Source organism: Manacus candei, unplaced genomic scaffold (assembly GCF_025592945.1).
Source record: "Manacus candei isolate 608988 ecotype Guabito, Panama unplaced genomic scaffold, ASM2559294v1 h1tg000049l, whole genome shotgun sequence".
In the NCBI taxonomy this organism is placed as follows: Eukaryota; Metazoa; Chordata; class Aves; order Passeriformes; family Pipridae; genus Manacus; species Manacus candei.
In genome coordinates, this window is record NW_026138097.1 from 6,971,800 (window position 1) to 6,987,209 (window position 15,410).

Consider the following 15,410-nt stretch of genomic DNA (forward strand, 5'->3'; position numbering starts at 1 on the left):
GGCTGCCACTTCTATTTATTGTCATACTAGTGCACGGATTATTTTTTACCTTTTCTTTTTCAACACTTTTCCTTATCCCAAAAACCATCTCTCACTACTTCCCTTCTTCCAGTTTTTGCTTCTTCATGTCTTCCAATTCTTATTAGAATTTTCTGTGGTATTTTTCTGTTTCTCCCTTTCTCCTCACTACCAAGTGTCAGAAAAAAATGCCATACTTGACCAATTTTTCACATTGTGGAAGTGTGTACATTTTTTGGCAGCATGAATGATCCTGCGCTGTGGTGACATTCCCTGTGGTTGAACTGACAAGGTCAACTTCTCCAGCTGAGAACAGCTAGCAACAGTAACTGCTAAAGAAATTACTGTTACTAGAAGTTTCTCCCCATTGTGCTACTTGTGGAACTGCCTCCTCATCCCTTGAGAAGTCCTCAGCTTAAGCAGAACAGAAATGGACAAAAACGGGGAGTTTTTCCATAAAATCCATAAATATCACACACCATTCTGAATTTGTCGGAAACCAATTTCATAGCTGCCTTAATAAATCAGCATCACTGTATGAATAACCTATTTTCATAGCCCCCAAGTTACCACTTACCTGTGTGTTTTGATGTAGTCATCCTTCAAGGGAAAGAGCTGTTCCTCAACCTTGTCCCAGCGCTCCAGGCAGCTCCACAGCCAATCTGGGTTTACAACATGGAGGTCCTTGCAGTCCTGAGCTTGCCGTACTTTTTCTGTGCCTATTACAAAGCCAAACATAACATTACAGTGTTCCCAGAAACACAGAAGATAAACCAGTGTATAGTCAAAATTAAAAAAATTTTGTGATCAATCTTAAAGGGGAAAAAAAAAAAAAGCAAACATTCCTCCTGAATCCAAAAAACCAATCCCAACTAATAAAAGTGAGAATCTAAATAAGACATGACAACCTGAGCCTCGAGATGGATGAAGGCAGCTTCGTAAAGAACTGGCACTATGGAAATAGTCCACTAAAATTTACACAGAGAACCTCTGCCTCTTCAGAGTTTTTTTGTTAGTAGTTTTTTGTTAGCTCAAAAAACAATACAAGTGCACTTTTGTATTTAATCTCCTTCATTTACATTTATCAAAGTTTAAGCATAAGCAATTTTTCAATGCTGTTAAAGCCTCATTTACACACAGTCCCCTGTTCATACAGTATGCTACCTTTTAACAAGCAGCCATCCCTTCAACCTCCATTTGCCAGAAGTGGGGGCAAAAGCAGACAATTTCATTCTTTTTTGCCAAAAGAGGAACAAAGAATGTGCAGTTAAATACAGAAGGCTAGCATGAAGCCCACATAAAACCATCAATAACGCAGCATGTAACAGGTCATCTCAAATTCTACTCTCTGGGGATGCCAGAACAAAAAACCTCAGTAAAGTTGCTATAAATGTTTGCCAAGAAGCATCAAAACCAGTGGCATGGTTTAAGCCCAGCCAGAAAGTACAACACAGCAACTCACTGACTCCTCCTACCACTGAGTGGGATTGGGAGGAGAATCAGGAAAAAACTAGTAATACCAGTGGTTTGAGATAACAACAGTTTAATAACTGAAACAAAAGTAAAATATAATAATAATACTAGGAGCTCTTGTCTGTTTTCACACATGTGACTTCAGCAATGAAGCCTCCAGAAAAAAACCCCCACCAAACTTCAGAACAATTCTGACGAGGAATCAAGTGATGTATCATGGTTCCCCAGAGTTTCATCTGCATGATTGTAATTTAACAACATGATTTTACTTGTTTCAATTAGGATGAAAATCTTCAAGTACTCATACTCCTCCATGTAATTTGAAGATGAGAGGAAAAAGCTAATCGCAAATACTCAATGCACTTTGTACAACCTGAACTACAATCTGCTGGGGTACAGATGAACTGAAATGCACCTGAGGATTGACCTAACTAGTTAGTTAGACAGTTCAGTTTTAAGACTTCTATAAATTTAAAGGAGTAAATAAACAGAAAGGGCAGGAGATAATTGTCCTTCACCAAACTGCTGAAAGCTTACATTATTGAGGTGCTGGAGCAGGTCCAGAGAAGAGCAACAAAGCTGGTGAAGGGACTTGAGCACAAGTCCTATGAGGAGAGGCTGAGGGAGCTGGGGTTGTTTAGCCTGGAGAAGAGGGAGACCTCCTCACTCACTACAACTCTCTGAAAGGAGGTTGTAGCCAGGGGGGCATCAGTCTCTTCTCCCAGGCAACCAGCAGTAAGACAAGAGGGCATGGTCTTAAGCTCTGCCAGGGGAGGTTTAGGTCAAATATTAAGAAAAAACTTTTTACAGAGAGAGTAATCAGACACTGGAATGGGCTGCCCAGGGAGATGGTGCATTCACCGTCCCTGGAGGTTTTTAAGATGAGACTGGATGTGGCACTTGGTGCCATGGTCTAGTAACCATGGCAGTGTTGGATCAAGGATTGAACTTGATGATCTCAGAGGTCTTTTCCAACCCAGTCGATTCTATGATTCTCTACTTTTCTTTCCCCAAACCCAATAGGAGTAGGGCTACATTTTCCCCTAGATACAAGTAAGTTTTTTCTTGGATTGAGATTAACAATAAAAAAATGTTTTGTGCCCAAATACATTTCTTCTATTATCAGCAGTAAATGCAAGCAATTCCATAGTTCAGGATATAAGAGCTGTACATATAAAGCTTTACTCCACACTAGTATCTTTGCAAAAAAAAAAAGTTTAAGAATACAAGATAAATGCTAATACAAAAATAAGTATTTCAAGATAAGGCCCTTTCCAAACCACAAATTATTTAGACTTGCTATATTTTAAATTCTGCCATGAAATAAAAATAAAACCACCGTCCAAAAAAGATTCACTGAAAACAATTTTAGAACTCCAACTGTTAATCCTAGCACACCTTTGCAGACCACGAGGTTTTTAACTGGCTAAAAAGTAGAACTCTAGTAAAGGAGGTCAGTGCACCCTTATCATTCACCCTCTGATTTAAGAAATCTGTTTTCCAATTAGTTATCAGTTACAAAAGTAATCAGCAACTCAGAGCACTTTCATGCAACAGTTCCTGGAAGTGAGCCAGTTTACAGTGCCAGAGGGAGCCTTCACCAGAGGTATTATTAACATTTATATAACCTCAATAGGAATTTTAGAAATTTCCTAACCTGCAGTTAGGAAGAGTTAAGTTTAAAGCTGCATTTAATTTTATACACAGGGTGTGTTTCAGAGGAAAGAAAGCAGACGTTCTGAAAGAGAATCAGGTTAAGAGATCTGGGAGAAAAAGAATTGAAAAAAGTAAAGACCTGGTTTGGAAATTGTTTTCTTTTGAGAGTAAAGGAGAAAAGCAATGACAAGAAAAGAAAAACAAAGAGGTAAGAAGACAGATGTTATAAAGTGGATGACAAAATCAGGTTCATAATCATACAAGTTTCGGGGAAAAAGCAACAAGAGCAAGAAGTCCAGTGTAAGTTTAGGTACTCGCGCCTAGTATTAGATACTGAATCAATTAATCGGACACAACTAGCAATACTGTCCTGCACATAACAGCTCTGGAGCTGACTGAATACAACATACAAAGTAGTGATTTCACTACTAAGCACATACAACAGTTAACCTGAGCTGGTGATACAGCCGGATAGATAGACTGCGCTGCTTCTTTTGGACTTCATCAAGGGAAACCTGGACAAAAACACAGAATCGCATTCACCTCATGTTAAATCTATGAAGTTACATGAGAAGATGGCTTCCTCCAACTGTTTTTAAAGCTGATGTTTTTCTGCACTGATGATGTCAGGTGCTTCATTTTGCTACCCCTTCCTCCCCACCCCCACGTTCTGCATTCACGCATATCCGATTATTTCATACCAGATGTATTCTGAAGAGTCAAGTAAATTCTTCTTCTAGTCAACAGGATCCTAACAGAAAACTAAAACACGAAAGCTAAAATGGTACTATTACAGATGAACTTGTTACTGTTCTGAAACAACAGCTCTGAAAGGTATAGGCCATTAACATAAACTGAAGTTGCGCAAGAAAGACATGGACCTGCTGGAGCAAGTCCAGAGGAAACCATAAAGATGATCAGAGGTCTGGAGCACCTCTCCTACAAGGACAGGCTGAAAGAGTTTGTCTTGTTCAGCCTGGAGAAGAGAAGGCTCCAGGAAGACCTCACTGCAGCCTCCCAGTACTTAAAGGGGGCTTATAAAAAAGGGAGAATAACTTTTTACAGAGAGAGATAGTGGATAGTGATAGAACAAGGAGAATGGTTTTAAATTAACAGAGGAGAGATTTAGATTAGATATTAGGAAGAAATTCTTTATTCACAGGGTGGTGAGGCACTGGAACAGGTTGCCCAGAGAAGCTCTGAATGCCCCATCTCTGGAAGTGTTCAAGGTCTGGTTAGGTGAGGTTCTGAGCAACCTGGAAGCTGTCCCTACCCATGGCAGGGGTGTTGGAACTATATGATCTTTAACATCCCTTCCAACCCAAACTATTCTATGATACTACGGAAGTTGGTGACACGAAGACTTGTGTATAACCAAACCCACCTCCCGAGGTTCAGAAGTCAAGTAAGTGTTTCTCACCTCTGCAACATCAAGGCTTTCTGCTTCCTCCCCATTTCTAATGCACCGCTGCCTATTGCACACCCCACCATACTGAAAACTGAACGAGGTAACACATCAGTATCTTCTCAGGGAGTGCTTTCTATTCCTGGCTGGCATCTTCACAAATTAAGATTTCACATGTATAATGTTCTTAGAGCTAAATTTGGTGAAACACCAAATTTAACCAGCTAGGAGAAATAGTAGTGCAATACTTAATATGCTTGCCTTCTCCTCTCCCTTTCCCCAGTGTATCTTCTCCTTTTGGAAGTATGCTTATTAAGACAAAACAGCAGAAAGATACAGTCCTTCTGATGCAATTAAAAACATCTCAATTATCCAGTTGGGTTGAAAATCACTTAGAGAAAATCTGTTTACCTGGACCACTTTTTTTGCATTGTTGTCTAATCACCTTTCCCTACTTCAAATTGAAAAGTCATTCCAAAAAGTTATAAAGGCACACAAGACTATGCACGTGAAGAAGCTACGGTCCAAATTCATCACATCTACTCCCTTGACAGATACAGTCTGAAGCACATAATATTGGGAAAAACACAATTTTCAAACATGGGGAACGTACCCATCGATTGCACTTTTGATCTTGCAAACAAAGGTTGAAAACATCCTCCCGCTAATGCTGTCAATTCATTACTAAAAAAGCAACAAAAATCAGTAACACAACAATAAAAACTTCTACAGCTGTTTCCAGGACACAATTTTCACTAGAGCAGTTTATTTTGTCTTACCCTAAGTATGGAACACACTTGGCACTTAAGCAACATAGATAAACAAGAACTAACCTGTATATTTACAAAGACTAAGAACTGTCATACCGCTATTTGGCTTATGTTCACATTACCACCTAGTACAGCCCAACAGGGAGATCTTTCAGGGTAAAAGGGTGCTGGAGGAGCCATGTCCAGGAGTTTTCCTTTGGATTAGCTCTGCCCAGTCCTGTGGGCCAAATGCCAGGGAGTGCTCAGTTGACTGCAACCTCCAATTCAATCTCATCCATGAGGAACTCCACGTGCGCAGGGCTGTGCGAGGACAAACCAAAGTACACGATGGGGAGCGACCACCAGAGACACTCAGAAAACACTCTTCTGATTCCAACACTCCAAAATCAACATATCCTCATGGCAGTTTGTAACCAGGTTGCCAGACATTGCTTGGAAAACCTGATCACTAAAAGTTTATATTTCTCTTCTGATAATTTTTATACATCGCTCTCTATTTACAATCAAATCCTGAAGCTCTTCTGCAATTACACTAACCTAAGACAAGGTAGACTGACCACAGTGTTTTGTCTAACAAAAATTAAGGGATCACAAAATGGTGGTATACGGGCTGTTCCAAGGTTACAGCTGAAGTCCAGCTTTAACACTGCACTGTGCTTTACCAACAAAAGCAACAGGGTTACCCGGTCACTGACTGAATTTAGAGTAGTGCTTAACTGGATTTTTTTTTAAAGACACAGGCCCTGAAAATATTTTTAAGAAAAAAAACCTGTTGACACATCACAGCTATGGGAAATGACATAGAATCAAACAGATTTTGAAAAAGAAAAGAAAAATTCAGAGCCCCAAGTTGACATATTTTCATCCCTACCACACTGCAATAATTTTTGACTGATCTGAACAGCTTTATCTGCTCCACCAGCAAAAACTCAATACAAAAATCAACTACAGTGTCTTTCACCTGTTCAGGAAGGAAAATAACAAGGTTTAAGAAATAGTGTGGTAACTGCTTAGCCAAGTGTGTACACAGCTATAACAACTCATCATACAGTGCAGTTTACTGATGCTTAAAGCAAAGACCAGATGTTTCAAAACCTGAACTAAGATTTAAGCAAGTGGAAAGGACTACAGGGTAGCCTTTTCTCAGTCACTCAGATTTATGAAAGGTGATTAAATGATACAGAATTCCTTGTGTTTTACAGTAAGTCAGGTAGATAGTATTCCCTGCCCTATATAATGAAGAAAATCCTAATTTTCTCCAAGAACAAGGATTTATTTAATTTCAGAGTTCAGAGTACCTGTGTCCACAGAGAAACAAGCTGCCCATCTCCAGAGAAAGAGACAAGTATACACAAAGGACAAAAGAAATTTAAATTATTTACTCTAATATGCTGGGAAGGATGCTGTAAATGCAACCTAAAATGGTTTTCAGTAGCTATTCATTTCAATACAGCAAGCTATGATGAGGTCACTTTGCAGGAAGAAAACCCATCACTTCAAGACCTCAGGGGCACATTGACTTCTTCCCTTTTATGTCCTCTGACAAACTCTTCCTTTGCCTTCAAAATGCAAAAGCTTACCCCCCAACACTGCTGCAGGTTAAGCATATGTCATTAATTACATCTCAGCTAATGCAAAGTAAGCACGCAAGCTCTACTGCTTGTCGCAGTCCCAAGTTTGCCATTGTTAGCGGGGTCTCCCAGAAACAGTAAACTAATAGGTATGTTTGGATCACCTTTTCACAAACACATTAAAAAAAGAAAAGGTTAAAAGCAGCATAAGAACACTGTCTGGTCTCATGTCTTTGAATAAAACTCAAGAAGGGACATGCTTTTGTAGACATCAAGCAGTGCCTCAGATGTTTGCCATGGGAGTCAGAGATGTGATATTTGTATGGCTTAATGGGAGCAAGAGAATTTGCTCTCTAACCACACAAGAATCACTATGAAAATCACATTGACAGATGAATTATCACAAATCCAGCTGTGACAGGACAAACTTACACCCTTTAAATCTCTGATTAAGTAGTTTCCTTCAAGAAATTAGGATGATGCAGCATAAATACTCCCACCTAACAAGAGGTGAGAATAATATAGTCTCAATTTGAAAAAAGCCAAAACCCCATCACAAAACCAGAACCACAGTCAATCCACAAGAATCCTACAAAGAAGGGTTATTGAAGAATACAGTTTTTTCACTTTAAATCCCCCTATTTCGATGCCAGTGTTACAGATATAATTACTAAGTGATGATGGAAGATGGTAATAGTATTGCTCATTAGGCAGAAACAACTGCCAAGTTACCTCTTCTAGATTTAGCGCTATATGTAATTTAATCAAAGCAAAGTTTAAATAGTTTTTTATATTCAGAAGTACTTTGGTGAATGATTCACTAAGAATGAGCAAGTGGTAAAGAATTTACTCATAAAAATGGAACACAATGATGTATATATTTATCTACATAAATAAACAACCCTCCTCATACTGTACATTCCAAAATCAAACAAGGAAAAAGTCAACTGTTTCTCATTATCACATGCTGTGTACCATAATATGTTATTCAACTCTTTTCTCTAGAGAAATGTATATGTTTGGGAGGGTTTCATTTACATGTATCCTATCAATTTTAACCCCTTGCACAACAGTTGCATCTGATGTACAACTACATTCAAAAGCCATCAAGTGCAAGGTAGACAAAGAAACTTTGAATTGAAGCATTCTAAGATTTGAAACTGGAAAATCAGCAGTTATATGGACAACTAATTTCATCTTCTAAGTTTTAGGTTGTTTTTACTACTAAAATCTCCATCTCTGTTTTTATTGTATGTTTTTACTCTTTAAATGCCTCCCTACATACACACTATCTACACTTAAGGTCATATACACTTCAAGGAAAGTATATACACGAATAGTATAGCCAGTGAAAATATATCTTTTTTAAAAAATACAAGCCAATGAAACAAAGTTGTTTCTGATGTACTAAAACCTTACATGAACATGAACAGCAGTCAAGAAAAAACAAGCAAAGAAATCAGCCCCCTATTGGGTTATGTCACCTAAACATGTCCTAAAACTACCCATAAGTTTTAGATGATTTAGAGCATGTAGTTTTACTTTTGGATTTCATGGGTTTGATAATCAGATATTTAGATTCCATGTAACTTCAAAAGGCTAACAAAAAAGTGCACTAGAAGCTAGTGCTGGCCTGTTAGCTCCTCTGCAGCAGCTACCAAAGGTGCATTCCTACCAGTTATAGCCATGTAAAAACAGGCAGCTTTGTCAAAGACATCCCAAAAGTTACACTATGCTCTCTTGCATCTCCCTTGACAAAAATGTACAGGTTAAGCACAGAGCAGTGACAAGGTACCATCAGTCTCAAGATAATTTGTTTGAATTCCATACCAAGTGACACTAAACCATGAGAAGTTAGATCTGAGAAACTGTGAAAGAGAGCACTGCTAGAACTTTATAGCAAGACCACTATAAACTTTTCTCTGACACAAATGTTGAAAGTTCAACAATTTTAATAGTCAAAGACTCAGTATCACCAATTCTTAGCCAAAAAGTGAGACATAACACATTACATCAGAGGTTATTTAGTGCATCCTTCTTTTAACAATTAAAACCCACACGATTAAAAAGACAAAAAGAAAAATCCTTTTCAAAAGGCTTCTAAATCAATTTAGGAAGAATCTTTCCTTAATTTCAATTCAAATCTCTGTTACATTAAAGCCTGTAGGTTATACAAAAAAACAGCTCAAGGCATGCATGAACTGTATCAGCCAAAAAGCTGCTGGAAAACTCAAGTCTCAAATACCTACCTGTCCTTGCTGCAATGAGATGTGTTGCTTTATCAGGATCATCAGCACTCAGTACTAGATTCTTCACAATTTTAGCTCCAAGTGCTGTGGCATGATAGTGTTCCCGTGTTTTCTCAATGGGGAAGTTTGTTGGGTAAAGTCCACTAAATATTATGGTTACATCTGACAACACTTTACTTTTTAGTTCTGGTACTATTTTTCTGATGTCTGGAATTTCCTCAATCTCTTTTTTCAGGTATTTGTCATACTTTGTGTAATAATCAGTGTGAACTCGCACAAGGATCTCTTCAAGATATATTAAATGGTCGTCATCATCTGTATCATCCTCCTCCTCTTCCTCCTCCATACTCTGGTCTAAGGACTCACCCATTGTAATTCCAGACTGTTCGCTATTCTGGGATTCTGTTTCAGCTTCTTTCTTGTCTGTACACCCATTACCTAAATCACAAAGGCTTTCCTGTTCACTTTCTTCTTGTGCTTCAAGATCAGTTTTGTCCTGGGTATTTTCACCAGACAGAGATTGTGTGTCCCCAGAATGGTTCACTAGACCATCCTTTTTCTCACTCACATCAGTGCAACTCTCTTTCTCCTCTTTCTCCAAACTGTCATCCTGCAGAGGTTGTTTGGATTTCTTCCAGCTTCTCTTTTCCTCATTCTCACTATCTGATACAGAAGTGGATGACTTTCTGGTATCCAAACCACCATCACTTTCACTGTCGCTAGACAGTTCAAAGTCCAAGACATTTGTTGTCTTCTCTTGGGTTTGCTGCTTCTCTGTAACTGTTCTATCAACTTGTTCGGAAAAAATCTGAGATTCTTTTGTATTTGTCAAATCATTAGTGACCTCACTGTCCATTTTGTGATAGGTGCTATCATTTAAGGAGTCCTGGGCATCAACTTTATCATGAGAGTTCATATCCCCATCAGATGTTCCACTGCTTACAGAAGTACTTCCATTTGCAGTGCAAGTGTCCTTTGCAGCTTTCTTGAGACCATTGCTTTGTTCTTCTACACATATAACATTCTTTATTTCTTCAGCATCCTTTGCTGATGTCACTGTTGGATCCAGTGCCTCTGGTTTTGTAGAGTGGTTTACTAAAACACAGGCAAGAAAGAAAACATATATATATTCTCATTCTTCATGTGGGTTTTTTTTTAAGATTAATCAAAATTTAATTTTCTTTTACCTTAAACACAAAGTTGACATATGGAGTCAGACTTCATTATGTCTGACATTCATCACTAGGCTTTTGAAAGTTGTTAACATATTCTAGGTATCAGTGAGTACTAGAAAGAACTGGAAAATCTAACAAACTTTACTTTTATAAAGAAGTTATGTAACCAGTTTTTTTTTTCTTTAAAACATGCAGGTCATAAGTAATTATTTGTTAACTATGCAAACATTAAACGATTTACCTTGTAGCATAAGTTTTATGATTACAACTCAAGGAAACAAAAATACTGCAACGGAGAGAAAAAAAAGGGGGGTGGGGCAGAATTTGCTTCATAAGGTCCTAATCCAGAACTATAGTACAAGAACTTCCTTTATAAACTTCCATGTCTTTCAAATATGACCTACTTTTCATAGCAAAATAATTGCATTTTAATACTTGAAAAGATATACATGTTTTAGCAATACAAAGATGCCATTCAAACTTCATTTGAGACTGACTGAATGCAAGTAAATGGGTAAGAGTCACAGACAGAAAAGTAGTTCTAGGATGTGTCTGCAGATGTCTCTTCTGGAGACAAAGAAATTGCAGATATCCAAAAATTTGCACACAAACATTCACCAGGAACACTGTGTGAAGTCACCCTACTTTGTCTCCCTTCTGTGTGCATGTTCCTGTCCTGCAAGTAACAATGAAAGTGTAGAGGTCCTACATCACAGTGACCTGATTCAGGCTGAGTACATTATTCCTGTTTCCATATTGGACACCTCTAGTTCAACAAGGGAAGAAGAACAATGTCACATGTAGTAAATAAAAAAACCAAACAAAACCTTGGCTAAAAAAAAAATCCCTGCAATTCTTTCCTAAGACACTGTGTTTGAAATACATTTTGCCCCCAAATTATTACTAACTTAGTGATACACACCTTCTAAATTCATTACGTGTATTACACTGTTAGGTTCTTCTGTTAAATGCTGGAACAACATGTTAAACAGATGCTAAAAATCCCACATTAATTTTATTAGCATAATAAGGGAGGTGAACAGAGATCAAAACATTCATTTTCACAATGTTGAGACCAGAGTTTAATAACTATTACTTCCAAGTCCCAAGGGCAAGGAAGGGGACCAAAAAGGAGAAACCTACAGAAAGCAAATAACTGAAATGTTTTACATGGGCATGTGGGAAAAAACTGTCCCCCTCTACATGTTCTTGAACAGTTTGGTGTATTGCCAAACCAGCTCTCAGCCATAACACTATTACCACTACTCCACTTCTGCTGTGGTTGCCTGCCAAAAGGAAAGCTCTCAAAAAAACAGCCTAGTTTTACCAAACTACTCATATTTGAGCTGTCAACTACAGTAGTCTAGGATTTCCCATCTGAGCATAACTGCAATACCACTAAAGACCACCACAATGACTTGTATCAACCATGTTTTAAAAGTGGACAAAGTTGTAAAGGTGGTTTAAAACTAATCCAATTACCTTTCTTCTTCATTTGCATTTCTCTGGATCCCGGAGGTGCATTAATATCTCCTATGCCCTGAAAGTATACATACTTCTTCACAGTTATCAAATTGGGTGCAAACTTCCAAACATCCTCTCTATCATCAATGATGCAAACCATGGAATCCCCACATGGAAAGAGATCTCTAAGAGACAGAAGAGTTGATAAAATTGATCCAGTTTTAGAAATTTATATAGCAATGAAAGTAGTTTCTGTTGATGTTCTGGTTTATTATGAGCATGTCTGCAGAACATTATTATTCATTAACTTACAAAAATCTCAGCAATACTAAAATTACAGAATTCAAAATACAATATTCAAACAGATTAAAATTAATAAAAAAAGAAACACCTATTTTAAAATCTTTATCCCAAAGGCTAGAAGCAGAAACCAACAAACCTCTGCAAGAACAAAACATTACAACATTTCAGTCTAGTTTTCACTGTTTTTGTTGACAAACAGCCCGAAGCCAACTATCACATGGCCAATACACTACCTATATATAAATAGGAAAAAAGACACAAGAAGAGTTTTTAAAGAGTAGGCTCATCCAATCCAAGATAAAGGAAGCAAAAATACTAATATCACCTCTCATGTAGGTGGAGGAAGAAGAGTACCTAAAGTGCATATTAAAAAACCAGAGCAAGAGAAGAAAAAAGTTTCTCATTTGCTACAGAGAGATGCAGAGAGGCAATAATTTTTAGTATTTCATAAAGCTAGATGAAACATATCTGTTTTTATACTCTGAAAAACGTGTGAACGCGAATTTAGATTACAATATGAATTCAAGGCTCTAGATGACCTAATTTCAAGAAACACTAGAGAAGAGAACCTGCTTACGGCACATTTGAAAGCCAGAATACTAGATATCCAACTATAAATTAACCTCAAACTGAGAGTTTTGGTTTAATTAAGAAAACCCACAACATACAAATCATTATAAAGATCACAAGACAAAGTGGAAATGTGGTTGTTGCAAGAATAAAAAGTGCAAGTGAAAACATGATGCCATTGCTTCACACTTTCACTGTTCTGCCACCACAGAACCCATTAAGTAGATGAAATAATGCAATGCCTAATATCTCAGTTTTACTGAGATGGTGTTGATATTTAAGAGGCAGATAAAGGACTATAAACATGACAAGTACAGAGGGAGTACTTTTTATTTTATTTAGCATATTTTCTCTCCTTGTTGTCCTGTTTTGTATAATGCTTAAGACCTGTATACATACCTAAGATTGCCAGTTTTAGAAAACGGATCGATACATTCATCCCTTGACAATATCCGATGGGAAAAAAGCTTCTTTTCAGGGTCCAAAAATCCTTTTGGAAGAAGAAATTAAAAAGTTAATGTTCAAGATGTTTGTTCCTTATTGACGTTTTACATAATTCATCTCTTTTAGTCTGCACAACAGCAGTTTAACAGACAATTTTAAGGTAAGAGGTTATATGGGAGAAAGTACAGCGGATCAAGTATTTGTAGCTAATTCAGTTGGATTAATTTTAAAAATCCCATCTCACTGTCTTTCAAGATGGCAATAAAACTGAAACGAAAGTAACTTAATTTGACCGCCAAATTAATAAGGCTGAAAGAGATATGGCAGGTGATAGATACACATGATTTTTGCAACTTACATTTATTTCTCTATAGCTGGTTCTTTAAAGCTAAATGCTCTCCTTAGCTCATTATTCCTAGGGACTGCAGAGAAGTCTCAAGAGTCGGCAATGTGCTGCAATACTTAAGCACAGTGGGCAAGTTAAGGGACAGTTCCAGCCGGAGCTCTTGCGTTTGTAGGTTTTAAGTTGTACCTCTAACAACTACTTCAGTACATCTACATATAATAAACATATCCTGGGATTCCTAGAAATATTTAGGCCCAGTTGCAGTAACTTTTCTGACTGCACTCTTTAAAAAAAAAAAAAAGACAAACCAAAACTGAAACAGAAGCTGTGCTAGCTGATCTTAAAGCAAGGTAAAATGCCCTTATTTAGGAAAGTGGTGATTTGGGTGTACAAACACACATGCATATGCTTCTGAAGTAGTCTCCAATAATGAAGTTCACCCTCATGACCAGATCAAAGTCATGTAATCGTTTAGAAAGAAACTGGCATTTTACATGCTAATCTGTATTTTCATTTTACTGAATTTGTACTGAAGTTAGCATCAACTTCATTCTTATGAATAATACAAGGCAGTCAATACTTACTTGGGAACAATTTTTTAAAGTTTTATTTTCTTTTATTTTAAATGGTGGTCATCTTATTGTCAGAAACAGAGTTCAAAATGACCACAGACTCTAAGGACCAACTTTAATTTTCTTTCAAGGAGCTTTGAGATTTTCACAGACAACACGTTCAAGTCTTTTTAGCTCTCTAGCTCCCAGGAGTACGTTAAGTTGGGAGTTCAAAAACAGAGGGTATAAATAAAAAAAAATAATAAAAAAAAAATCAGTCATCACGTCTGAAAGTTGATCTTATATGTACTTAATATTAATGTGTAATTGGAATAACTTAAAACCCATAAAAGCAAGAAAATTCCGAGTTAAGGACAGAGGTTCAACCTTAACTCACCCGACTATGCTTAAGAATTGCTGCAAACTCGAAGAATCATCCCCTGTAGTGAGACCCTTGCAGTACCTAGGCATAATGAATTGAGAGAATTAGCTACAAAGATTTATTGCCATACACACAGATACTTTGACAAACTACATAAGCTGTCATACAAGTTGCTGTTCTTCCCAATAAAATTCTCTTCCACTAATTGTTTTAATACACTAAATTGGACAGGAGTGCACTGATTACATGGTAAAACCGCAATGATGCACTCAGTTACAGTGTTGTCTAGCTAAAACTGTAAGAAAAAGGAAGCTGAACTAAAAAAGCCCAAATGCAGAAACCCTGTCTGCCAAGGATTAGAGATGAGGTAGCATAATAAAGGCAATGTTTGGTGAAGGTTTATCAATAAGCTACTATACTGAGGATACCGCTCAAAGATCCATCTGCACAGATAAAAGCCCACCTTAACAGAGTCGGGTTTTTCAAAGCTACTTGAATAACACAGAAAACAGTACTGGTCTTTTGAGAAAGTTCTTTACAGGTCAAACTGTTTGGTTTCTTTTAGATCCTCCCTAGTCAACTAAATCAACATAACAAACAACCTTGATGTTTTCCCATCTCAGGGGAAGGGCAGATAAGATTTTACTCATCATACATCATTTGTTTTCAGCAATAGTATATTAATATAATCTTTAAAGCTTGGAAAAGGCTATATTGGTTATTCACTCTCCTATTCAGCAATTCTACTCCATGCAAGAGCAAACAAGACAACTAGTGAGTAAAGCACATACTCTTATAATAATTGAAACATTAACTTTTAATTGGTATATGACAGCAAATAGAACATAAATCTGACTAAAATCGTTACATTAAAAATAAGTAGATGCAGGTATTTCCACTAAGATAAAACTAAGCAGAGGCTACAATTGGCCAAAATAATTATGTAGTGGTGAAATACTACAGGAAGCTCTAGATTATAAAATCCAAACTCATCTTCATAAACATACTACTAGATACCATTTTGTAAATGAGT

At 37.2% G+C, this 15,410-nt stretch overlaps 1 protein-coding gene across 2 annotated transcripts in view; it reads right to left on the reverse strand.

Moving 5' to 3' along the window:
• CTDP1 (CTD phosphatase subunit 1) overlaps nucleotides 1-15,410 on the reverse strand; it is a 100,378-nt gene that overhangs the window by 62,530 nt on the left and 22,438 nt on the right. For both annotated transcript variants that reach the window (XM_051798880.1, XM_051798881.1), the window contains exons 6-9: nucleotides 13,054-13,144; nucleotides 11,800-11,966; nucleotides 9,143-10,237; nucleotides 596-737 (exon numbers count right to left, since the gene is read on the reverse strand). In XM_051798880.1, the coding sequence (XP_051654840.1) occupies nucleotides 596-737; nucleotides 9,143-10,237; nucleotides 11,800-11,966; nucleotides 13,054-13,144 (1,495 nt within the window). The remainder of the gene's footprint in view (nucleotides 1-595; nucleotides 738-9,142; nucleotides 10,238-11,799; nucleotides 11,967-13,053; nucleotides 13,145-15,410) is intronic.